Source organism: Muntiacus reevesi, chromosome 1 (genome assembly GCF_963930625.1).
Source record: "Muntiacus reevesi chromosome 1, mMunRee1.1, whole genome shotgun sequence".
In the NCBI taxonomy this organism is placed as follows: domain Eukaryota; kingdom Metazoa; phylum Chordata; class Mammalia; order Artiodactyla; family Cervidae; genus Muntiacus; species Muntiacus reevesi.
Window position 1 is genome coordinate 96,331,030 of NC_089249.1, and position 25,923 is coordinate 96,356,952.

Genomic DNA, 25,923 nt, shown 5'->3' on the forward strand with positions numbered 1-25,923 from the left:
CTGGTTGCCAGGTAAACTATACTGGTAAAATAGTCAACAGACTATTTCCAAAATATATTTGACCACTTTTTCATTTTATACATTCTGCAAAGTTGCTGGTGCTATTGTATTTATCATCAAGACCCTTTGTTGTTTAATCGCTAAGTCATGTCGAACCCTTTAGGACCCCAGGGAGTGCAGCACACCAGGCTTCCATGTCCTTCACCATCTCCCAGTTTGCTCAAACTCATGTCCATTGAGTCCCTGATGCCATCAAGATCCTGGGTAACACTAACTTGTCTTTACATTTATTTTTCTGTCACTTATCATTGAGAGGGTTCTTAACGAAGACTTTCTTCCAAGAGTTAATCAAGGCTAGGCAATTGAAGTTTGCAGTTAAGCGTCTGCGCTTAAATTGTTTTCTATCAATTTGTAAATATTTTTCCTAGCAACTTTTCCTCAAGCTATCGCTTCTTTTATCTTGAACTGGCTCAAATTCTTCCTTTCCAGAAATGTTTTTGATGTTTACTACCAGCCTCTTTTGTCACATTTTCCTCACTTTGGGAGACCCAGCTTACTCTTTTTAGCCTTTCTGAGGACTAAGTTCTTACGGGTTTGTGATCGGTATTCTTTCCTGAGTTCTCCGTGATTATACCCCTGAATGCTTAATTCAGCTTGGTTAAGCATCAGATATATTTGTGGAATACTGGTGTACTGATAGGGTGGAAAGTAGTGAGCTAGTGGGGCTTACTACCAAAATGGGTAATGGAAAACAGTGAATGTGTTGTGTTAAATAACAAAAATGCTTTAAGCATCAAGAATGGGGGGTAATTAAACTGCTGGAATTTTCAGGAAGTAAGTGGGACCTGGGAGAGAAGAGGTGGCGAGGTTTACTTCGTTATCCTTTATTAATAGACCATCAGGGAGGAGTCTCAAGAGTCACGTCTAATGCGCAGACGACTCATTCGGAGGCGACAACCCCCTCCGCCCTACTTCGGGACGCGGGGTCACCGGCCGCCAAAGGGTCTGCGTCCCAGCTGCCGGTCTCTCACGCAGTCGCCGCGCCGAGTCTTCCTCCGAGTCCAGCTGCTCCTTTGAGCGCTAGCAGGGAGCCGGCCCACCAGGCCAGTCCCCACCGCGCCCCGGGTTGGGGCCCGCCCAGCCTACTCTCCCTTCGGCGCAGGCACCTGCCTGGCCGCCCCGCTCGGCGGGGTCCTGAGGCGCCTCGGGGAAGCGCGCCGATTGGCTGCGGCTCGGGGCTGGTGCTTGGCTCCGGCGCCGCTTGACAACCGCAGTGTGCGAGAGGCTGAGCCGAGCGGTAGCCGGCTTCGGGAGGGGCAGACGCGAGGAAGGACGGGCTGACGGGCTGATGGATTGACGCGCTGAGGGCAGGAGGCAGGACCGCCGCCGAGCCCAGACCGCCGCCCTCGCGCTCCCTCTTCAGCCCGGAACCCGCCTTTTCGGGGCCCCGTCCTCTGGCCTCCCAGCCGCGTTCTCCTCCGTGGTTTCTCCGGGCTCGACCCGGAGCCCCCAGGTGAGCGACTCCTGGAGGCGGAGGCGGCGTCGGGCTGCGCCTCGGGTTGTCATGGTCACCCGTCGCCGCCGGTCACCACCCGCAGGGCGGCGACCCCGGCGACCCCAAGGGCGGCGTTCCTGCCACGGGAGAAGGGTCTTGGGTAGGCTGGGGTGCTGACTGGGTGGGGACCGGGGTCGCGGGTGAGGCCCCGGCGCCGACGGATGGGGGCCAGGCCGCGACTGGAAGCCGCCGCTCCTGAACCACACCTTTGCCTCGCTGCCAGTCCGGCTTTGCCGACCGAGCGACGCCCCTCGCCCTGGCACTGTCCGCCTTTGAGCACGGTGGGTGCCCACCTCGCTGCTGCCGTGGGGCGAGAGGGCGGCTGACAACGCTGGTTCTTTCTTCCTCGCCCCTCTGCCAAGCCCGAGCGACAGCCGAGGGGCGCGCTCCCGTCCCTTTCTGGGCACGCCTTGGCCCGGAGGAGGGGAGGGCGCTGCGGGGCTGGGGCAGCCCCGCGGGGGCCGGGTTGGGCCTTCCTGCCGTCAGTGGTCAGTGGCTGCAGGCCTTTGGGGGTCTGGGCGGAGTCGGGGAGAGGGGCCGCGACTAGATTTGGAACTGGGGTTGGACCGCAGCCCCGGGGGCGCCTGCGTGGGAGAGGAGAACCGGGGCTTGTAGAACTCATAGGGTTAAGCCGCTTACTTATGTTGGGGAGCAAAGAGATTGGGGCTCCCGCTCTGGAGCGAGGCCTTGGCCGAAAAGGGGCAGGGGGGACAGGGGAAGTATTTGACCAGCATTTGATTTTTTTTCCCCTCTCAGTACCCAGACGCGCAGTCAGTAACCACGCATGGTATCTGAGCAGAGCATTTTTGGCAACTTGGTTCTCTCTGCATAATGAGAGGAGAAGTCTTTGTTCCACCCAGATTCTTAGGTTGTGATCCTAACACTTATTTCCCTCCCCTTGTTGCTGACTTAGAGTGCTTCAAGAAGTTAATCGCACAAGAGATTAACATGTAAGGCTTGAATATGCTGTAAATATTTTTTTTCCACAGTAAATCCAAGTAGATTTTTTGTCTCCAGTGTTGGCATATGTTGCCTTGAAATTTTACTGTAATAGAATGGAGAAACGCCTAAGAGCCTATTTTCCTTTATATAGCATGTTCCTGGGTCTCATTTAGAAGGAAAATGTAATGAACAATTTTACCTTAGGTTTTAGTGGACTGATTGCTTCTACATAGGAAGGAAAAATTATTATAGTGACCAACCAATTAAGCCATAACAGTGTATTGTTAGGGGAAAACACACACACACAGACACACACACACACACACACTTGAATTTGATGCCATTATAAATATGCAGTTTTTTTGTGAAGGAATTTTAATCTGTTTTCCACCCAGTTTCCCACTTCCTAATTGTCTTTTTTTCTTTCTGAAGCCAGTACTAGGATTATATCATAAGAGAGCAGGTTACTATCCGTTCCTAGTTACATAATGTGTTCAGCTTTTTCTTGTTTGTGAAGCCCTGGTTATCAATTACATACTAAATAGCCTTTGATATGCTTGACATATGCTGCAGTTTGAGAAACACTTCAAATTAAGTGTGAAAAGATGCTGTTTTCCTTAGTAGCTTGGTAAGCTGAAAATCAGATTGCCTGGATTTAAGTTTCCCTTTGCTACTGATAGTAATCTTGGAAGAGCTGCTTACCCGAATGCTGACTAGTCTAATTTCCAGATAATACCTGCTTCTGTTTTAGTCTGGGAATGAGCTCTGAAGTTGAACAAAATAAAGTATTTGAAAGCACTTTGGAAACAAGATTTAAGACATCTGTTGATTACCTTTTAATAGAATGGAGCATTGATAAGATAATTACAAATTTCTGAATGATCTATTTAGTATTTCTAGGTCCAAGACCTTATTTCTTACAATGGCCTTAAAGGGCTCATAGAAACTGTTAAAATGCATCTTTACTTCTTGGCAAAGGTTCTTTATTACTGTGGTGACATGGCGGAAGGGTGTGTTCTTTATATATGTGGGTCAGGATTGCTTTCCTGGTTTCAGTAGGATGCTTTCATAGTTTAGAAAATAAGGCTATGGCCAATAACTCTTACTTGAGTTTCATTTGGTATTAAATAATTCTTAGTGTACATTATTGATTCTTGATCAAGAAACAGCTTACTTTATCCCATCTGACCTATGGTTTTCAAATAGGAGTATTCAAGATAAGCTGAAATGTGCCAAGAAGTAAATCTGTGTCCACAGAATATGACACACATTTATGGAATTGTCATCAATTTCCCTTGAAGACTTGGATAAAAAATAGTTTTTAAAAAAATATTAAACAGAAGATGTATGGAGAATGTAATAATGACACTAATTTCTAAGGTAAAATTCAAAGAAATTTTATGTTTACAGGCTCTGTGGGTTCAGTTTCTTTTGTCATTTTAGAGGACGTTTTAGAAGAATTGCCTTAGGCTTACTCAGCTAATGGATGAGAGATTTACTTCATAGGACAGGAAATAAGTTGAGTTCACTTTCTGAAACTTTGACATTAGGCTCCAGATTACTTGAATCCTAACTATCCTCTCTTGTTTTCATCCCTATACAGGCCTGAACATTATAATGGAAAGGTCACAGGATTTTAGATACAGTTGTCCCATTCTTGCTTCTGCACTTTTTGCAGTGTGACCTGAGACAAGTAACTAACATCTCAGAGTATTAGTGTTATCTTAGGTAAAATGACGTTATAAAGTTGTGAGAATTAATACAGATGATGTATGGGAGTATTTAGCACAGGACCTGACATCGTGGCTGCACAATAAATGTTAGCATGTTTTTCCCTTCCCATCTCTGCATGTTAGGATATTAACAATCCTTCAGACACATTTTTAGCAAGACACCTCATTATTCCTCTCAACTTCCATGGAATTTTGTCATTTTTTTATGTTACTCTTTATATTTTATGTATAATGTTTTTGTACAGAAGACTTGGATCCAGGTTATAAATCCAGGTCTTCAGGTTATAAATCCATTGCTGACCCTTGTCTGAGAATACTTTTTTTTTTTTTTTTTTGCCACTTAATTTTGAGACCATTACATTGAATAGCCAAAACTTACATATTTCAACTGATTTTTCTTTTTCTTTTGAATTTGTTTTTGTTTGAGTAAAAAGATACCGTTACATAATACCACGCCCTCCTTTATAAGCCCTTTTGTGTTTTATCTTCTTGTTCACCATAGTAACTCAATCCTTGTAAGCCGGGGTGCAGCATGATGCTGGCACGTGGTAGACACAAGTATTTTTAAATGAATACTTCAACCATGTGTTTCTACAAGTAGGAGTCTCTCAGTGTGGCATCTTTAACAGAGTCGATCTAATCAGGATTCCCAATGTGTTAAACTTACACCTAGTTTTTTTTTTAAAAAGCAAGGTAAATTTTTTCCAGATTAAATTTTTATATTTTATTCACAGAACAGTAGCTCCTCCAGAAAATTTTCGAGAAGATCCCCTGGATAAGGGAATGGCAACCCACTCCAGTATTCTTGCCTGGAAAATTCCATGGACAGAAGAGCCTGGCAGGCTATAGACCATGGAGTCACAAAGAGTCAGACATGACTGAGTGATTAACATATACACACAACTCTTCCATAGCATGGGATTTGCAGCCCTTTTGACACATTGTCTGAGGACCTTGCCCTTACCTTATGAGTTCTAAAGGGGGAGAAATTTACATCACACCAATCACATGCATGTCACTCTGTTAGGAAGTTGATCTCATTTTACAGGTCAGCACTATTTTAGAGAAAAAGTACTACATGAAAAATGGCATAAAATTTTTATACTATTTATAGTTGATTCAAATAATGAATTCAAATAACTCATTCGACAAATGAATGAAATTCTATGACTAAGTGCCAAGTTTTGTGAAACCTATTGAAAAAGAAAATGGAACTTATATAAAAATCTTTGAGAAAGCTTTATAGAACTGAGCTAAAATTGGTGCCTTAATGTCCATTTTGATTTAACATTTTTCCTTTCTTTGCTTCCAGTTTTATTCAGATATCATTGACGAACAGCACTGGGTAAATTTAAGATGTACATAATAATTTGACTTGCATACATTATGAAATAATTACAAGTTTAGTGAACATCCATCATTTCATATAGATACAAAATTTTAAAAAGAGGAAAAAGTATTTTCCCTTGTGATGACAACTCTTAGGATTTACTCTCAACAGCTTTCCTGTATAATGTTGTCGTTGTTTCGTTGCTAAGTCGTGTCCGACTCTTTGTGACTGCATGGACTGTAGCCCGCCAGCCTCCTCTGTCCATGGGATTTCCCAGGCAAGAATACTGGAGTGGGCTGCCATTTCCTTCTCCACAAGGTCTTTCTCCCCAGGGATCAAACCAAGGTCTCCCACATTGCAGGCAGATTGGTTACTATTTGAGCCATCAGGGAAGCCCCCTGTTTAATATATAGCAGTGTTAATTATATTTATCAAGTAGTACATTAAATAACCTTTTGATAGCCTTCATCCAGTTCTCCGTTCTCCTGCTCCTTACCCCTGATAACCACAAATCTGGTCTGTTTTTCTAAGAGTTTGTTTTTGAAGTATAATTTTTGAAGACTATGTAAGTTCCTGTTAGAGAACATAGCGATTTGATATTTCTATGCATTTCAAAATGATCACCATGATAAGTCTAGTCAGAGTATGTCACTCTATAGAGACATCACATATTAATAGTTATTGTCCATAGTCCCCACACTGTACATTTCATGCCCATGACTCATTTATTTTGAAACTGGAAATTTGTACCTCTTAATTTCCCTCACCTATCTCTTCCTCCCCTCACAGGCTTCCTCTCTGGCAACCACCTGTTTGTTCTCTGTATGTATAACTGTTTCTGTTTTGTTTTTGTTTGTTCCACATATAAGTGAAATCATTCAGTATTTACTTTTCTCTAACTTATTTCACTTAGCATAATACCCTGTAGCTCCATCCTTGTTGTTACAAATGGCAAGATTTCATTTCTTTTTTTTTTTTTTTAAGATTTATTTATTTATTTATTTATTATTGTTTTTTAATTTTATATTTGGCTGTGCTGGGTGTTCGTTGCTGCTCAAGGGCTTTCTCTAGTTGTGGCAGGTGGAAGCTACTCTTCACTGTGGTGCATGGGCTTCTCCTTGCAGTGGCTTCTTTTGTTGCAGAACACAGACTGTATGTAGTGCAGGATCCTCGGTAGTTGTGGTGCTTCGGCTCAGTAGTTGTGGCTTCTGGGCTTGGTTGCTCCACGGCATGTGGCGTCTTCCCTGACCAGGGATAGAACCCGTGTGCCCTGTATTGGCAGGTGGATTCTTAACTCCTGGACCACCAGGGAAACCTTTCATTCACTGTTTTGGCTGAGTAATATTCTGTTGTGTATATGTGTGTGTATACCACATCTTTCTCCATTCATCTCTTAGTGTGCACTTAGGTTGCTTTCCTGTCTTACTTTTGTAAATAATGCAGCAATGAGCATAGGGGTTCTTATATTTTTTCTAACTAGTGTCTTCATTTTTTTCAGATAAATATCCAGGAGTGGAATTGCTGGGTCCTATGGTAGTTCTATTGTTAATTTTTTGAGGAATCTGTTTACTGTTTTCCATAGTGGCTGTACCAGTTTACATTCCCGCCTGCAGTTCACAAGGGTTCTGTGTTTTCCGTATCCTTGCCAACAGGTGTTATTTGTTATCTTTTTCAGTAATAACCATCCTGACATGTGTGAGGATGTCACTGGTTTTGATTAGTATTTCCCTGATGATTAGTCGAGCATCTTTTCATTACAGTCTGTATGTCTTTGGGAAAATATGTTTAAATCTTTTGCCCATTTTTTTAAATTGGGTTGTTCATTTTTTGATGTTTTATGAGTTCTTTGCATATTTTGGATATTAACCCCTTGCTATATATCTTGTATGAACATTTTTCCAAATTTTGCTTTTTAAAAAATATTATTTTGAGAGCTTGGAAATAGAATTGGGTTGGTTTTCTTTCTAACTTTAGGAAAAGCGTTTGAAATGAAATTCTGGGAAATACAAAAACAGTATCTCACAAATAGATGACGTAAAGCAACGTTAGGTGTCCAGTTGTGCTTGTATAGCACCCACATTGTGGGAATTGTTGATTTCACTGTGTACAGTTGTTGACCAGAAGGAGGGAGTATTGTGTTCTGTTTCAGGTGCTTTAAAGTGAGGTGAACAATTGTTCAGAGGAGAATGACTAGTATTGAAGGGAATCTGGAAGTTATGTGAATATTGGTTGAAGGAAGTAGGGGAATAGACATGAGGATTGTCAGACTCAAATGTGTAAGTTTTTAACATAACAAATTTTTATTGTGCTGACCCTGAAGACATACCTAGATGAAAGTAGATTTCAATGCAATATTGGAAAGCAAAATAAAATGCCTTTTTATACTTGTGAAAAATTGGAGGGATTCTGCATTAGCTATTGCTGTGTAACAAGTTACCCCCAATCTAAGTGGCTTAAAGCAACAAATATTCACCTTACTGTTTCTGGAGGTCAGGAATCTGGGCCGTCCCAGCTGGGAGCCTCTGATTTTAGGTCTCTCATGAGGTTGCAGTTAAGCTTCTCTAGGAGCTATGGCCTCACCTGAAAGCTAGACTGGGAAATGATCTCCTTCCAAGCTCAGTGACTCGGACCTCTGTTCCTTGTTGGACTGAGGGCTTCCACACGTCACAGACTGCTGACTGAAGACTTTCTTCAGTTCTTTGTTACTTGGATCTTTCCACAAGGTTTCTTCATGACGTGGCAGCTGACTTCCCCCAGAGAGAGCAGTTTGAGAGAGGGCACACACCTGCTCTTGGAATGGATGTTACCAACTCTCTATAAATCTTGGAAGTGACACCCCAACACTTCCAGTCTGCACTTGGGACAAGTGAGTTACTAAATCCAATCCACACTCAAGGGCCAGGGACTACGAAAGGGTGTAAAAACGATAGTAGTCTCACTGGTGACTGTCTTAGAGACTGAGACAGGTACCTTGAGTGGGGTATAGAAATTTTCTGTCATTGAAGGCGTTTATGTAGACATTGGCGGACCATCTGTCAGAGATGTGTTCAGATATTCTGTACTAAAAAAGAGAGTGGACAAAGGTAGCTCCCAACTTAATTCTATGATAAGTTTGTAAATGCTAAGGAAGTAGAAAAGCTAAGGATGGAAAACTCAATTAAGTGGGTAGTTATATAGTATATATGCTATTGTACTTCTTTCAGTCATTAATGCTTATATATTTGTGGTTTTTTTAATACGTTTTCAAGTTTTTGTGACTTAGTACATTTTCTTATGTTTCTAAATACTCTGCTCTATAGTAGATACAGTTGTATACCTACTGACAAACTGTTTTTTCTATGTTCAGTTTTTGAAGCATACTCAAATATCTTAAGTTCTACTTTTCTCATTGAAAACAAGTGTGGGAGTGAAAAAAAACATAAAGGCTAATTTTAATCTATTTTACAAAGATTACCTTGTCTTTAAGTGTGACGGAAAACTATGTTAGAGATAGTTATATTTCATTGTATAATGAAAAGTGAAATTGTGTTCTTAGATAAAGCATCTCTTTTACCACAAATAAGGTAGAACACACAAATAAGCAAATAAAGAATACTATATAAATTTATATGAATATTCACTTTGATCCTAATTAATAAGCATTAATTTGTGATTGGGATTTTAAATTAATTTTTATTAAAATATTACTCTTAAAAACATTCTGCCTATCTTTTTTTTCCCTGTCTTTTTTACATGTGTTTTTATAGGTTGAAAGTTTACTTAATAAACATTTGAATTTTTACCATAAGCTGCTATGATAATTTAAGGAATAAACTGTTTAAAACTTTTTTAATTCTTTGCAAGATTAATACCTAAAACTTTTGACTCCGAGTCAGGAGACCTTGAGTTTCTTATGCTTCAGTTCAGTTCAGTCGCTCAGTCGTGTCCGACTCTTTGCGACCCCATGAATCTCAGCACGCCAGGCCTCCCTGTCCATCACCAACTCCCGGAGTTCACTCAAACTCATGTCCATGGTGATGCCATCCAGCCATCTCATCCTCTGTTGTCGCCTTCTCCTCCTGCCCCCAATCCCTCCCAGCATCAGAGTCTTTTCCAATGCTTAGCTCTGCCTAATGTCCAATAATAATTCTATAGTCAAGTGGTGGCATTGTTTCTCATTAATAAGTAAGATTTACATTTTGAATAGTTATGAAGAAGTTACTTGCTTTGGTCTGACCAAACTTACTCCCCTCCATGTTTCTCTTGAAATCCGTGACACAATTTATGAACTTTATGATTGGAAAAGTGTTAAGTCTGAAACTGGAGAACTCAGCAGAGGTCCAGTAGACCTTAAACCTCCTGAACCATGTTGTAAACAAGTGATCTAAAACAGTGTATTATTATTAATATTTTGCCACACCCGTGTGGCATGTGGGAGCTCCCAGACCAGGGAGGGAGCCCACGTCCCCTGCATTGGGAGCATAGAGTCTTAACCACTGGACTGCCAGGGAGGTCCCTAAAAAAGTATATTATTTAAGAATAAAACAAATTTTTCACATACTTCCTTTTTAGATCTAAAATTCTTATGCTTTAAGTTAGCACCATAATTTTGCTTTTGGTCGTGCTCCAAAAACTAAGCTATGTTCAGCAGCAAAGCATTGTAGCAGCATACTATTGAAATTTATCTAGTTTCTTCTTCCTCTTCTGGGGTGGTATCTAAAAGTATTCAGAATGATACAGCATTTGACATACTATTGTCTTTTGTTCTGCAGTACAGCCTGTAACAAAACCAGGCTGTCCTGAACCCCTGGTAGTAGAATTATTTACCTTTATCCCAAGAAGGTTGGGAAAGCACCAGAATCTGCATGTGGAGTGTGCCCAGGCCAGCTTCCAAGGAATTCGTGCTGTGAGACCTGAAGCTCTTATGAAAGTCAGTGAAAGTTGCTTAAGTCGTGTCTGATGCTTTGTGACCCCATGGATTATACAGTCCATGGAATTCTCCAGGCCAGAATACTGGAGTGGGTTGCCATTTCCTTCCCCAGGGGATCTTCCCAACCCAGGGATCGAACCCAGGTCTCCCACATTGCACGCTTATGAGGTTGTCTAAAAAGTATGAACCAACATGTAGTGGTTCCATATGTGCTGCATGTGTTTGTGACAGGATTAAATGCACTTTCCTTATCGAGGAGTAGAAAATTGTTGTGAAAGTATTGAAAACACAAACCAGAGTCAGAAAGCTAAATTAAAAAATGAAGCTTTTTTGAGTAATAAAAAGATCAAAAAGATGTAAAAAATTTTTAAATAAATAAAATTTATTTAGACTTCCTCGTATTCGATATGGCTTTTCAAAGGTACTTTGAAATCTGTTTTCTTTTAAAGTCAAAAGTTAAACAGCTGAGGGGCTCCCCCGGTGGCTCAGTGGTAAAGAATCCGCCTGGAGTGCAGGAGACACAGGAGACGTGGTCTCGATCCCTGGACTGGGAAGCTCCCCTGGAGGAGGGCATGGCAACCCGCTCCAGTATTTTTGCTTGGAGAATCCCATGGAGAGAGGAACCTGGCGGGCTACAGTCCATAGGGTCGCAAAGTGTCAAACGCGGCTGAAGCGACTGAGCACGCATAGATGCAAACAGCTAAACTCTAGAGTTCTTTCGATCTAAATTTTTTTTTTCATTTTGGAGATTTCCTTCCCTCCTGTCATTTTCAATACTGCTTGTTTTTTGATGGCAGTATTCATTTGGATAACATAATTTAAAAGTTAACTGGAGTTTTAAGTAAAGGTTAGGAAATATATTTTACTAGATGTGGATAGATCTTTTAAAATAAAAAAAGTAATCTTTAAATTCATTTTAGTTTCTTACACAGTTGAGCTAATCTGTCTCTCTAACTAAAAGGGTATGTTTAAAACTCTGATTAGATTGTTGTTAATGTGGACTTCTAGCTTATTTACCCACCCTACTAGCATTGTTTAATAGAAAAACAATATGAAAAATGATAGAACTATGGACCTCTGTTGGAATAATTTTTTATATTATTGGAGTTTGATGAAGGTTTTTCATTTTGGCATATTTAGATGATTGTGTATCCATTTTATGTTCTTCCTTGTTTTTGTATTGTTGCCCTTTCTCTTCTTGGAAATCAATGTGATACAATAGAAAGGACTTTAGCTAACTTATGATTCCAGTCTTGTCCTAGAGTTTTTGTCTGCAGTCTTTTCTTCCTTCCTTCTCTCCCTTCCTGTTTCTGTTTCTGTGTCTCTCTTTGCCTATCCTCTCTGTCTCTGTATTTCTGTCTTTCTCAGTCAAAAATTCTAATTTTCATTGTTACAAAGCTTAGGTTTGGGATTGGGGAGGAGGACGCAGTTTCTTGCCTGTCGCAATAAGGCAACGCAGATGTTTTAGGGAATTAATGAAAAATTGATCTGAAAATTAATCTAAGTATATATATTTGCCTCCTTTTTACCCCTTTGTTTTTTGTTACACAGTTAAATAGATTTCTTCAGTTACTTTTAAGAAATTTCTTGGATGGCATTGACATTGATGTTGATATCAGAATTTATGTTCTGACATGTTTCTGAAAGAAGTATTCAGCTGCTAGTGAGATGTCCAGCCTTAATATAAATGCTGGGTGAAGTTTTTGACCATACAAAGCTTTGTGTCTTCATCTGTAAAATAGAGATAACATTGTCAATCTTATGATTGATATAAAGATCAATTAAGCAATATAAGATCCTACAGTAGTTTTTGTGCCCAATAGTTTTTGCATTGTAAATGTAGCAGTTAATCCTGTCTTTGGACTTTCCTTGTGGCTCAGATGGTAGAGAATCTGCCTGCAATGCGGGGAACTTGGGTTTGATCCCTGGGTTGGGAAGATTCCCTGGAGAAGGGAATGGCCACCCACTCCAGTATTCTGGCCTAGAGAAGTCCATGGACAGAGGAACTTGGCAGACTACGGTCCATGTGGTTGGGATTCTTCTGTACCTGGTACCCTGATATAGAACTTTTGAGATCTAATTCTGTTATTTTTTTTTTCATTTTCATAGTTTTTTCTGTTAAATTAAAACTTCTATTTATTTAAGAAATGTATGTATAATTAATACGTGAATATATATTGGTTATAAATCATTCAGATGATTTGAATGATTAAGAGTAAAAGAATCTTCCTTCAATCCTTTCCTTTCCTGGTTCCCTTCCCTCCATCCAATCTCATTCTTCTTTTCAGAGGTAACCTCTCTGAACAGTTTGATATGTATCCCTCCAGCCTCTCTTTGTCATTTATTTAGATACAGAATACTACACTCTCCCTTTTAAAAGAGATAAATAGGCCTATTTATACTCATCGATTTATCAAGTATTTGTTGATAGCTGTATTTTTCTGTAGTGTGTCTTTTTATTGTTAAGGTACAGTAAATCTACATCACTGCAGTAGTATTCTATAATATGAATTTACCGAAAATTAACAGTTCTCCTATTGATGAGAGCTCAGGTCATTTCTAATTTTTCTCTATTACAAACAGGTCTTAAGAAACATCTTTGTATATGTTCAGTTCAGTTCATTTCAGTCGCTCAGTCGTGTCCGACTCTGCAACCCCATGAACCACAGCACGCCAGGTCTCCCTGTCCATCACCAACTCCCAGAGTCCACCCAAATCCATGTCCATTGTGTCGGTGATGCCATCCAGCTATCTCATCCTCCTTGTCCCCTTCTCTTCCTGCCTTCAATCTTTCCCAGCATCAGGGTCTTTTCAGTGAGTCAGTTCTTTGCATCAGGGGGTCAAAGTTTTGGAGTTTCAACTTCAACATCAGTCCTTCCAATGAACACCCAGGACTGATCTTTAGGATGGAATGGTTGGATCTCCTTGCAGTCCAAGGGACTCTCAAGAACCTTCTCCAACACCACAGTTCAAAAGCATCAGTTCTTCAGCGCTCAGCCCTCTTTATAGTCCAACTCTCAGATCATACATGACTACTGGAAAAACCATAGCCTTGACTAGATGGACCTTTGTTGGCAAAGTAATGTCTCTGCTTTTTAATATGCTCTCTAGGTTGGTCATAACTTTCCTTCCAAGGAGTAAGCGTCTTTTAATTTCATGGCTGCAGTCACCATCTGCAGTGATTTTGGAGCCCCCAAAAATAAAGTCACTGTTTCCACTGTTTGCCATCTATTTGCCATGAAGTGATGGGACTGGATGTCATGATCTTAGTTTTCTGAATGCTGAGTTTTAAGCCAGCTTTTTCACTCTCCTCTTTTACCTTCATCAGGGGCTCTTTAGTTCTTCGCTTTCTGCCATGAGGGTGGTGTCATCTGCATATCTGAGGTTATTGATATTTCTCCCAGCAATCTTGATTCCAACTTGTGCTTCCTTCAGCCCAGCGTTTCTCATGATGTACTCTGCATATAGTTTAAATAAGCAGAGTGACAATATACAGCCTTGACGTACTCCTTTTCCTAGTTGGAATCAGTCTGTTGGTCCATTTCCAGTTCTCACTGTTGCTTCCTGACCTACATACAGGTTTCTCAAGAGGCAGGTGGTCTGGTATTCCCATCTCGTTCAGAATTTTCCACAGTTTATTGTGATCCACAAGGCTTTGGCATGGTCAATAAAGCAGAAATAGATGTTTTTCTGGAACTCTCTTGCTTTTTCGATGATCCAACGAATGTTGGCAATTTGATCTCTGGTTCCTCTGCCTTTTCTAAAACCAGCTTGAACTTCTGGAAGTTCACGGTTCAAGTATTGTATATGTATCTTTGTATATATTTGTATATTTTTGCAGAGTAGGTTCCTAGAAATAGAATTGAAATTGGTGAGTCAAAGAGTATATGCATTTAAAATTTTCATAGATGAAAATTTCATGCTGTCAAATTCTCTCTCCAAAAGTCTGTCCCAATTTATATTCTTTCTTTTATTATGTATTTTAAAAGATTTTTGGTCATACCGTGCGGCATATGTAATCTTGTTTCCCCAACTAGGGTTTGAACCCTGCCCACTGTGGTGGAAACATGGAACCCTAACCACTGGATCCCCAGGGAAGTCCCCAGTCTATATTCTTAACCCAGTGTATGTGAAGGGGCATTCACTCACACCCTTGCCAACTCTGGATACTATCAGGTCTTTTAAATTTTGTCATCGTTGGTATCTTATTTTAATATTACTAGTGAAGTTGAACATCTTTCCATCAATTTTTTGGGTTATTTTTAGTGCTGTGAATTGTTCAGCTGGAATTTTGGGGGAGATACTGATTTGAAGATGCTATTTTTATGTTCTGGATGGTAATCTTTTAACCGTTTGTATTATATTTGGTCCTTGTCCCTTATCTGTTACCTTGTTCATGGCAACTTCTGTTAAATGGAAGATTTACATTTACGTTTTTAGTGCCAAATTTGGCAGATTTTAAATTTACCTTTTCTGGTTTTTACGTGACTGAATTACACAGCATGTGTCTACCTATCTTGTACATTTTTTTAGTATTAGTAATTAAATGTGTTAAAAAATATTTGTGGGTTTGAATATGAAAATAATACAAATACTTTTATCTCATAAAGAATGATTGAAATAATATTTGAATAGAATCTGAGAAGAGGGTCTCAGTTTATGAAAAAAATACAAATCATTCTGAAATGTTATTGCTTTATTATATAAATAATGAATACATTATATTCCTTATATGTCTAATTATTTCCAGTTATTTGCAATGGGAAAGTCATTATGTTTCATGTGTATGTTGTTTTAGTCGATCAGTTGTATCTGATCCATTGCGACTCCATGGATTGTAGTCTGCCAGGCTCTTCTGTCCATGGGGATTCTCTAGGCAAGAATACTGGAGTGGGTAGCCTATCCCTTCTCCAGGGGATCTTCCTGACTTAGGAATTGAACCAGGTGCAGTGCAGGCAGATTCTTTACCAGCTGAGTTACCTGGGAATATATGTTTCATATGTAATGTTTAAATTATACATATAATATAAAATTTCATATAAAATATTAAAAATTTTTGGAATAGGTAATAATTGCACATGGTCTAAAATGAAAAAGGTACAAAAGGGTGTATAGTGACACCATTTTTCTTCTTTATTATCCATTCCATTTCTGTTCTTTATTATCCATTTTTCTCTCTTGGAGACAACCAGTTTTATCAGTTTCTTGTGTCTGTTGCCAGAGATATTTTATGCATATATACAACATATTTTTATGTTAATTGATTCTTTTCTTTTTTTAGCTATATAAAGCTGCACCTGCTTTAAATGTAATTTGTTCTTCAGGCTAAAAATCGTTCACAGTTCCAGAAGGTAAATTAAAATAATTGATGAATAGAGAACAGCTGTCAGCAGTAGGAAGGGACACATGCTGCATGATGCTAGCTGATTAGTAGACGTGACAGGGCCTTGCAGTTAGAAAGGCTTTTCTTTTGTTCATTTAAATGATCTAAAACAAATCTTTCTTTTCTCTTGTTAAACTGACTTTAGAATCAGAGACTTCTGATTATTCCAGACTTGATATTTCCCCCTAAGAAAATATACTTCCTGTTATTGAAATGTGAGTTAAAACAAATATAAAACTTGAAGGGAAATCATAGAAATTAGACAAGCTAAGTAACCCTCTTATTTTATGTGTGAAGAAATTGAGGCCAGTAGAAATTAAATGACTTGCAATGTCACATTGATATTCCTGAAGGACCAGATATTTGCAGTTAAGTAATCTGGCAGCAGCGTGGGTTTTTGGAATGCTCTTTTATTTAAGAGCTAGGAAGTTTTTTCCTCCCTCTTTTTCTTTTTTTTTTTTTTTAAGGAGAAGTTACAGTAGCCTTACTTTGGAGTTTGATGTTTTGTAAAAAATCTTCATAGTACTTCATTTCCTCATCTGCGTTTTTGCCTGTAAGCTGGAATGGTGAAGCACTGTTGTTCAGAGTTAGGCACTCTGTAATTCTTGGAAAGTTAAAAGAAAGCGGTGTTTATTGTTTAGGATGGGGATAGGGATTAGTGGAGCCTTTCTTAAACACTTTTTTTCTTGACTATAAAATATTTAATGGATGTGCCCTAATTCCCTTAATCTTATGCTTTTGAATCATTCTTAGCCTTCTGCATTTTCTTCCTTCCTAATTCGTATTATAAGCAAGTGAAAGTACCTCATTGCAAAAGGACGTTTAAATATCTAATTTTGTTTGGTTAGAAAGCTACCACCGATATTTTTTCATGAAACTTTTTTCATAACCATGTATGGAAATATACATATTAGTCAATATATTTCTATTATCATTCTTTTTTTTTCTTACCTATTGCTAACATTTTACCTTTAATTTTAAAAATAATTTCTAAATTATTTCTAATTTCTAAGATTTCTAAAAATAATTTTGTTTTTTTCCCTCTAATACATTCTTTTAATCTTGATTCACTTAGATAGTTATCAGCAGGAGTCCATATAGAGACCCCATCTGGGATTTAGTTTCTGTAGATGTTAATTGTATCTTAGTACTAAAATACTGACCTCTGTCTAGCTCATTTCCAGATATATTTACTTTTTAAAAAAACTCTTTTTTTCTTACTTCATTATTGAATATTAGTAAACATTTATTTCTTAGAGGAAAATTCATAGAGTTCATGTTTTGTGGTTTATTTTTTAATAGCAAATCTATCTTTTAGTATGAAAATACTGAAACAATCTGATCCTTCCTACCCCAATTTTTTTTCTGTTTTCTATGGAATACACTTTATTGTTGGCCCTATATATTATAAACTCTGCTTGGTGAGCACACATGTACATGGGCTGGCATATCTACCTAAGATGTTATCAGGACTGATCTGGCTGAATAGATTGAAGGGCCGGAGCTTTATCCTTTAGAATGACTTTTTTTTTGGCCTCGCCATGGGGTCTTAATTCCCTGACCAGGGATCAGACCTGGATCATCGGTAGTGAAAGCATGGATGCCTAACCACTGGACCGCCAGGGAATTCCCTTGAATGGGTTTTATTTTATTTATTTATTTCTTTTTCTAGTAAGTAGATTAAGCATGTATTTCAAGTACTTATTTTAAGTGTGTATCTTTTTTTCCCCAAACTTCTTCTTTTGTGTTAGAGTATAACTAATTAACAGTGTTGTGGGAGTTTCAGGTGAACAGTCAAGGGACTCAGCTGTACATGTACAGGTATCCATTCTCCCCCAGACCCCCCTCCCATCCAGGCTGGCACATAACACTGAGTCAGGTTCCATGTACTATACTATAGGTCCTTGCTGGTTATCCATTTTTAATGCAGCAGTGTGTACCTGACCTTCCCAAACCCCCTAACTGTCCCTTCCCCCTGGCGCCCATAAGCTTGTTTTCTAAGTCTGAGTCTCTTTCTGTCTTGTAAGTAAGTTCGTTTGTATCATTTCTTTTTAGATTCCAGGTATAAGGAATGTCATAAAATATTTCTCTTCTCTGTCTGACTTACTTCACTCAGTATGACACTCTCTAGGTCCATCGTGTTGCTGCAGATGGCCTTATTTCATTCTTTTTAACAGCTGAGTATTATCTCATTGCACGTGTGTACGTTGTCTTTGTCCATTTCTCTGTCGATGGACATTTAGGTTGCTTCCATGTCTTGGCTATTGTAAGCAGTGCTGCAATGAACATTGGGGTGCATCCTTTCGGATCATGTTTTTCTCTGGATATATGCTCAGGAGTAGGATTGTAGGGTCATATGATAGCTCTATTTTTTGTTTTTTAAGGACCGTCAATACTGTTCTCCATAGTGGCGTCACAGACTTGATGGACATGAGTTTGTGTAAGCTTTGGGAGCTGGTTATGGACAGGGAAGCTTGGTGTGCTGCAGTCCGTGGGGTCTCAAAGAGTCGGACCCGACCGAGCGACTGAACTGAACTGGACTGATAGTGGCTGTACCAATTTACATTCCTGCCAACAGTGTAGGAGGGTTCCCTTCTCTCTACACCCTCTCCAGCATTTGTTGTTTGTGGATTTTTTTGTTGATAGCCATTGAATGACTTTTAGAAGAGTTGCAGACAAAATCATCAACTCTGTACTTTTTTTTCCTTGTAGGATAATTGCTTTACAATATGGTGTTGGCCTTTGCCATATATCAACATGAATCAGCCACAGGTATACGTAGGTCCCTCCCTCCAGAGCCCCCTGCTCCCATCTCCCACCTTATCCCATCCCTCTAGGTTGTTACAGACTACTGGGTTGAGTTCCCTGTATTAAACAGCAAATTCCCACTTGCTGTCTATTTTACGTGTGGTAATAATGTATATGTTTCCATGCTGTTTTCTCAATTCGTCCCAGCCCCTCCTTCCCCTACTGTGTCTACAAGTCTGTTCTCTATGTCTGTGTCCCGAGGTAGGCATGTCCTTATTATGGAGATGGATGTATGAGATTAGTTTAGTCTGATGTCATTACATATTTGAGTCATAATTACTTTCCCATGCTCTGTCCTTTGTTTACTGCCTTCTAAGAGAGAAAATGCACTCATCTGACGAGCATTCTGGTCTGCCACATGATTGTAATTAATTCTCATTATGAAGAAATAAATTGTCAAAATATTAACCAAATTGAAAAAAATAAACCTGTATGCATACATGTATATATTTATATTTCTGTGAATTTGGTTAAAGATGATTGGTCCTGTGGGAAAGATGCTTACAGTTTGTTTTATCTGATCACGTTTGTTTGCAACTAGTCTCCTTAGCTTGCTATCCTTTTGTATTGCTCTGAGCCTGGACTTTTGAAAACTGCAACAGCTTAGGGCATTTAACTTGTGTGGTCTCATCTTTAAAACGAGAATGTTGACCTAATGCTCTTCAGAATTCTTCTTAGTTCTGATTCTTGATGATTAACTTGTGAGCTCAGTTGTATCACTGTATCACTGCAGACTTAATAGGTAAGAGAAGGGATTTGAGAGAACTGAAATATCATTGATGTTTATGCTGATAGTACCAATATTACTCAGAGTTGCACATTTCAATCAGCCTTGTTTTTTTGGTTCCAAAGTATAGAGTACATTTTACGTGTTGCTGCTACATTTTGTAAACTTCTTAAGGGCGGAGTGAGTACAGGACAGTGTATATCACAAAGAAAAGATAGCCAGTGCTTATTGAATGAATATATGGGACATAGCTAAACATGGTTTGGTTATTTGTGACTTTAAAAATATTCTTTATTATGGCAAATTTTAAACAGAATAATATTATCTTAGTTCATCTGAGGTGCTGTAACAGGATACCATAGACTCGGTGATCTATATAGAGAAGAAATTTAGTGCTCAAAATTCTAGATGCTGGGAGTCAGAGATAAGGGTGCTAGCATGGTTAGGTTCTGTGACAGCCCTCTTCCTAGTTGCAGACTGCTGAGTCACGTTGTATTCTCCTAAGAGAGAGGGCTAAGCTAACTTTCTGGGGTCTCTTTTACTTTTTAATCATTATTATTATTTTTTAATTTTAAGTTTTATTTGGCCATGCCAAGAGGCATGCAGGATTTTAGTTCCCCAACTGAACTACTGGTTGCTCCTTGCGGTAGGAGCGTGGAGTCTTAACCACTGGACCACCAGGAAACTGGGGTGTCTTTTACAAGGGTAGTAATCCTAATCATGAGGGCTTTGTCCTCATTACCTAATCACCTCCCAAAGGTCTTTCCTCCTAATACCATCACTTAATATATGAATTTTGGGAAGACAGTAATGTTCAGACCATAGCAAATATTATGAACCTCCATTTACCTATTATCCTACTTTAATAGTCATGATTATTATTTTTTCTTTACTTCCTGCCATGTGCCTTTTGTATTATTTTGAAGCAAATCTCAGACTTCATATCAATCTGTAATTCCAATGTATATCTCTCGAAGATAAACACTTAAAAAAATCATAGCTGTACCTATATCATACCTCAAAGAATGACTTGGTTTTGACAAATATTACATTAATTTCACTTTGAATACCTATACTAATTATTTCCAAGAAACTTGTTATGTGTAGTTTCCGTGTAGTTAATAATGCTTAGAAATAAAACAGTAGAACTCATTTTTGTTTTTATTTTGTTTAATATCTAGGCTATCGACATGACGGCTGAAGAAACAGTGAATGTAAAAGAGGTTGAAATCATTAAGCTAATCTTAGATTTCTTGAATTCAAAGAAGCTTCACATTAGTATGTTGGCCCTTGAGAAGGAAAGTGGAGTCATAAATGGCCTATTTTCTGATGATATGCTTTTCCTGAGGTATGATTTCATTATTACTGTAAGGTTTGTAGCTCATTCCAAGAAATGTTAAGTATTAATAAGATAATAGGTACAATACAGGTAGGTCTTTATAATCATGAAAAGTAAGTATAATTTTTTAATGTTTATTTTTATAATGAGCATTTACAAACTAAAAGTTTTCTGTAGAATATTTTCAGGAGTAAGATCCAAAGATTCATTAAAAAGAATCACAACTCTATTATGGTTGTGGCATCATGTAAAAGATACTTGATTAACAAATCAGAGACTGTAAACTTAAAATACTTCTGAAATATTTTTTGTAACTGTAGAAATACAACATACTCATATAAGTATATTCTTTGTAGAAAATATAGAAAAATAAGAAAAATTACCTTACCATCCACACATAGTTTTTGATGCATATTAAAAAAAACCCTAGCAATTCTGTTTGCATTTATAACTTGTATCCTGCTTTATCCATTAACATTATAAGAATTCTGTGTGTGATTATAAATTTTTTCTTTTAAAGTTTTTGGTTTACTTAATTTCCTAATAATTTCCCTATTTTTAGGCAATTAAATTGTTTCCAGGCTTTCTTAAATGCTTTACTGAACATCTTTCATACATATGACTTTTTCTGTATCTTGGATTATTTCCTTAGAACAAGTTTCTTGGAGATGGAATTGTAGAGCAAAAGGGAGTTAACATGTTTGCCAAAATGGAAAGCTAAATATATCCTTCCTTGAATTGGATGGAAAAAGAAAAACCCAAAATTCCAGACAGAAATGTATTCTGTGCTTATGTGCTACCAAATGTCCTTGACAGGGAGTACAGATTCTTGGATATGTAGCATTTTGTGAAATGAAAATGAAGTGTTTCTAACTCATGAAGAAGGAACTTTTTAAAAAGCTTTCTTATATCAGGAAAGTTTATTTAAATTCATTGCACTTCCCTGTATTTGATATATGAATGTCACTGAGCCCTAGGGAGCTTAGTCAATGATATGTGTAGCAGGAACCAATACTAAGGCAGTATTCTTTGGGCCTTGTCTTTTAAGCATTGCTATTCCTGGAATTTAGTAGTGGCTCTCTGATATCCCTCTGCAGAAACCCGTTGGTTTGTAGTGCAGTTTTACTGGTCTAAGGTGAAATGCAAAGAATTAAAGAATAGTAAATTTTTCATTAAAACTAAATGTATTCTCCTAATGTATTGATCTTAAAGGGCTCACCTTTGAAATTATATCCTTCCTACTTTTTAAATGTTAAAATGTTCCTTTATAAAATGATTATGTTATATATTGTGATTGCTTTTTATTACTATTCATTCTTAAGTTGGTAATCTTATGTAGATCTTCTTGCTTGTTTCTTCCTTTTAAAATTTTCTGTTCTAAAAATGCATAAGTAGGGAAATAACTTTTAAGAAAGAACAGTAATCTAAAAGCCTTATAACTTTTGGAAGTTCACATAGACCACTTAAGTCAGAGAAACCTGGTAGTATTCATTACTGTTTTCATTCTCAGAATATAAACTTTAGCATATATTAACTTTAGTTGAATGCCTCCAAGATGTTGAAGTCACATTTAGAGCAGTTTTTCAGCCTTAGTACTGTTAACATCTTGTGTGAGTGTGGGAGTTGTCCTGTGCATCGTAGGATGTAGGATATTTAGCAGTTCCTCTGACCCATACCCTGTAAATGCTGGTCACACCCCAGTTGTGACCCCCAAAAATGTCCCCACACAGTGCCAGATGTCTCCAGGGGGCAGAGCTGCCCCAAGTTGAGACCCACTGACTTAGGGAGACTGGGACATACCCACACACTGGCCCTTAAATAATACAGAATAACTTTAAATTGTAAGATTAGTGGGGAAATAAATAAACTTTTAGATTTAGTTCGATGAAGAAAAACACATTTTAGAATGAGGAGTGGGTTTAGGTTCACAGATTCTTCTCATATAGCATATGTTGTTACAAATAATTTGTGGGAAAAGTTAATTTTATTATAGTGGTTGAGGAATCAAGTAAAACGTTAATCTTATTACTTGCTTTGTGATGTTCTAATGCTATCTTGTCATCTATTCTGCTTTTAATTAGTGTAACACAAGTTTGATAGCATGCATGGATTTTTCTTTATATAGGCAACTAATCCTTGATGGTCAATGGGATGAAGTTCTTCAGTTCATTCAGCCTCTAGAATGTATGGAAAAATTTGACAAAAAAAGGTAAGATTTCATTTGGAACTTTTTAGTATCTTATCGTTGATATAAGTTTAGCAAGACAAAACAATAAACAAAAATTTAAAAACAAGACTGTTGGCTTTCCTAGCACATAGTACCCTCAGTCCCATTGAGTTGGAGCACTTCAGAGGACAGCTTGCATGTACTCAATTAGTTGACTATCTGATATATAAAATTAGTCAACAGTGCCTATATATAAAACATCACAAGGGCCTATCTGAAGCAGTTGTTTCTTCATAATACTACAAAGATTTTAGAGAGGTCATTCCATTGTTTCCTGACCTCCATTATTTCTGACAAAGAGTTATTTTTGATTCTCTTGTATATAATGTTTCTTTTTTTCTTCTTCTACTAGCTGCCTTCAAGATTTTCTCCTTGTCATTGGTTTTCAGCAGTTTGATTGGGATGTGCCTAAGTGTCATGGGGTCGCAAAGAGTTGGACACGACTGAGCGACTGAACTGAAGTGTGATTTACTTGTATTTTTCCTGCATGGGCTTTACTGAGGTTTTTGGATCTATAAGTTTATGTCTTTCATCAAGTTTGAGAAGTTTTTGGCAGTTATTTCTTCAAAAATTTTTTCTGCTCTTTTCTCTTCTCCTTCTATTTATATAGTATTAGATTGATACTAATCCACAGTTTTGAAGCTTTGTTCCTTTTTTAAAAACATTTTTTCTGTGTATTCTTAGTCTTGATTTACCCTCAACATTTATTGACACTTTCTTCAGTTAGTAACCTGCTCATAAACAATTTTTCATTTCAAATATTGTACTTTTTGGTTGCAGAATTTACTTTTATTTATAATTTTTCTGCTGAGATATTCCTATCTGTTTGTTCATTGTGACTATATTTCCCAGTAAAGTCCTTGAACTTATTTTTAGTAACTGCCTGTTCACTAATAGTTCTTATTTGCTAATTCCAACTTCTGTGTTATGTCAGACTCAGTTTTTGTTGATCGCCTTTTCTCTTAACTGTGAGTCACTCTTTTTTTCACATGTCTCATCATTTTTTCAAATACATTCTGCACATTGTGGATTCATTGTTGAAACTCTGGATTTCCATTATCTTCTTTTGAAAATTATTGATTTTTATTCATATAGGGAGTATACCTTGTTATACTAAGAATGCAAAGTCTGTCCCTCACCTAACAGACATCAGTTGAAATCCCTTGTTCAGTTATTTAACCTTCATTCTCTTGCTTTTGCTGGGCTCTTTGGAGTCTCCCTTGCATCTTCAGTTTTAGGGATGGCCAAGGTTTTAGGCACAGTTTATGCAGTAGATTTTGATATATTTTTCATTGTGGTTTCATCTTGTTTTGTATCCTCCTACCCTCTCTGCCACTTTTCCGCTGTTCTTGCATACCAGACCTTTTTCTGACTTCTCAAAAATCTGTAAAACTGCAGCTTTCTGCTTGAGTTTTAGCTCATGCTGTGTGGATTGGGGAGTATCCCAACTGGAAGGCCCTATATCCTTGAATCTCACTCCCTAAAGTTCCCTTTTTTCATGTATTGACTTCTCTCTACTTGTGGTAGCCTTTTTTTTTTTTTTGGTGCTGTCAAATAATTTTTGGGTTTTATCTAGGGTTTAATTGTTATTTGCAGAAAAGTTAGCCTGATACAAATTACTCCACCATTATCAGAAGTGAAACTTCGTGTTAGTTTCTGATTCTCCATAATTCATGCTGTTTCATACTTTACTTTTGTACATTGTTTATTTACCTGGAATACTGTTTCTTACATCATCTTCTGCCTTTACATAGCACATGGTTGATCATCTTCCAAGAGTCAGTTCTTGTAAGACCCACACCACTTCTTGTAGACTTGGTTTCACACTCCTTCAAAATCTTTCTCTGTGTTAGTTACTCAGTCGTGTCCTACTCTTTGAGACCCCATGGACTGTAGCCCGCCAGGCTCCTTTGTCTGTGGAATTCTCCAGGCAAATACTGCAGTGGGTTGCCATTCTTTTCTCCAGGGGATCTTCCCCACCTAGGGATTGAACCCAGGTCTCATATTACAGGCAGATTCTTTACTGCTGAGCTACCCAGGAAACCCAAAACCTTGCTGAATCCTATACATATTCCATGGAATTTATTAGATGATTCTCTTCTTTTTGTTTTTTAAATTGAAGTATAGTTGATTTATAATACTGTGTTAGTTTCAGGTATATGGCATAATAATTCAGTACTTTTGCAGACTGTATTCCATTATAGCTTATTATAAGTTCTCTGTGCTATACAGTTAATCTTTGTTGCTTATCTGTTTTATGTATAGTAGTTTGCATTTGTTGACCTCATACCCCTAACTTATCCCCTGCCACCAGCTTTAGTAACCACAGGTTTGTTTTCTATGACTGTGAGTCTGTTTTGTGTGTATATGTATATTCATTTATGTTATTTTTTAGATTCCACATATAAATGTTATCACATAGTATTTGTCTTTCTTTGACTTATTTCAGTAAGCACAGTATTCTCTAGGTCCATCCATGTTTTTGCAGATGGCAATATTTTATTTTTCTGCTTTCTTATATGACTTCTTTTTTTGAAATTTTTATTGGAGTATAGTTGGTTTATGATGTTGTGTTAGTTTCAGGTACACAGCAGAGTGATTCAGTTATACATATACATATATCCACTCTTTTTTAGATTCTTTTCCTGTGTGAGTCATTGCAGAACATTGAGTAGAGTTCCCTGTGCTAAACAGTAGGTCCTTATTAGTTATCTGTTCTATATATAGTAGTGTGTGTATGTCAATCCCAACCTCCCTCTTCATCCCTCTTCCCCTTTCCCCGCTGTTAATCATAAGATTGTTTTCTACATCTCTAACTCTGTTTCTGTTTTTTTAAATAAGTTCATTTGTACCATTCTTCATAAGATTTCACTTATAAGTGATACCATGTGATACTTGGCCTTCTCTGACTTAATTCACTCAGTGACACTCTCTAGGTCCCTCCGTGTTGCTGCAAATGGCATTATTTCA

At 38.0% G+C, this 25,923-nt stretch overlaps 1 protein-coding gene and 1 pseudogene across 5 annotated transcripts in view; both read left to right on the top strand.

Moving 5' to 3' along the window:
- Positions 1-1,135: 1,135 nt before the first annotated feature.
- The window catches only part of WDR47 (WD repeat domain 47), a 58,065-nt gene continuing 33,277 nt past the window's right edge, over positions 1,136-25,923 (top strand). The window contains exons 1-5 of one of the 5 annotated variants that reach the window (XM_065907596.1): positions 1,136-1,513; positions 3,704-3,877; positions 18,565-18,624; positions 20,569-20,735; positions 22,852-22,935. In XM_065907596.1, the coding sequence (XP_065763668.1) occupies positions 3,845-3,877; positions 18,565-18,624; positions 20,569-20,735; positions 22,852-22,935 (344 nt within the window). In that variant the 5' untranslated portion in view covers positions 1,136-1,513; positions 3,704-3,844. The remainder of the gene's footprint in view (positions 1,514-3,703; positions 3,878-18,564; positions 18,625-20,568; positions 20,736-22,851; positions 22,936-25,923) is intronic. The other 4 variants (XM_065907579.1, XM_065907580.1, XM_065907583.1 and 1 more) reach the window with 4 other exon arrangements.
- Positions 10,259-10,785, top strand: LOC136149239 (large ribosomal subunit protein eL34-like; annotated as a pseudogene).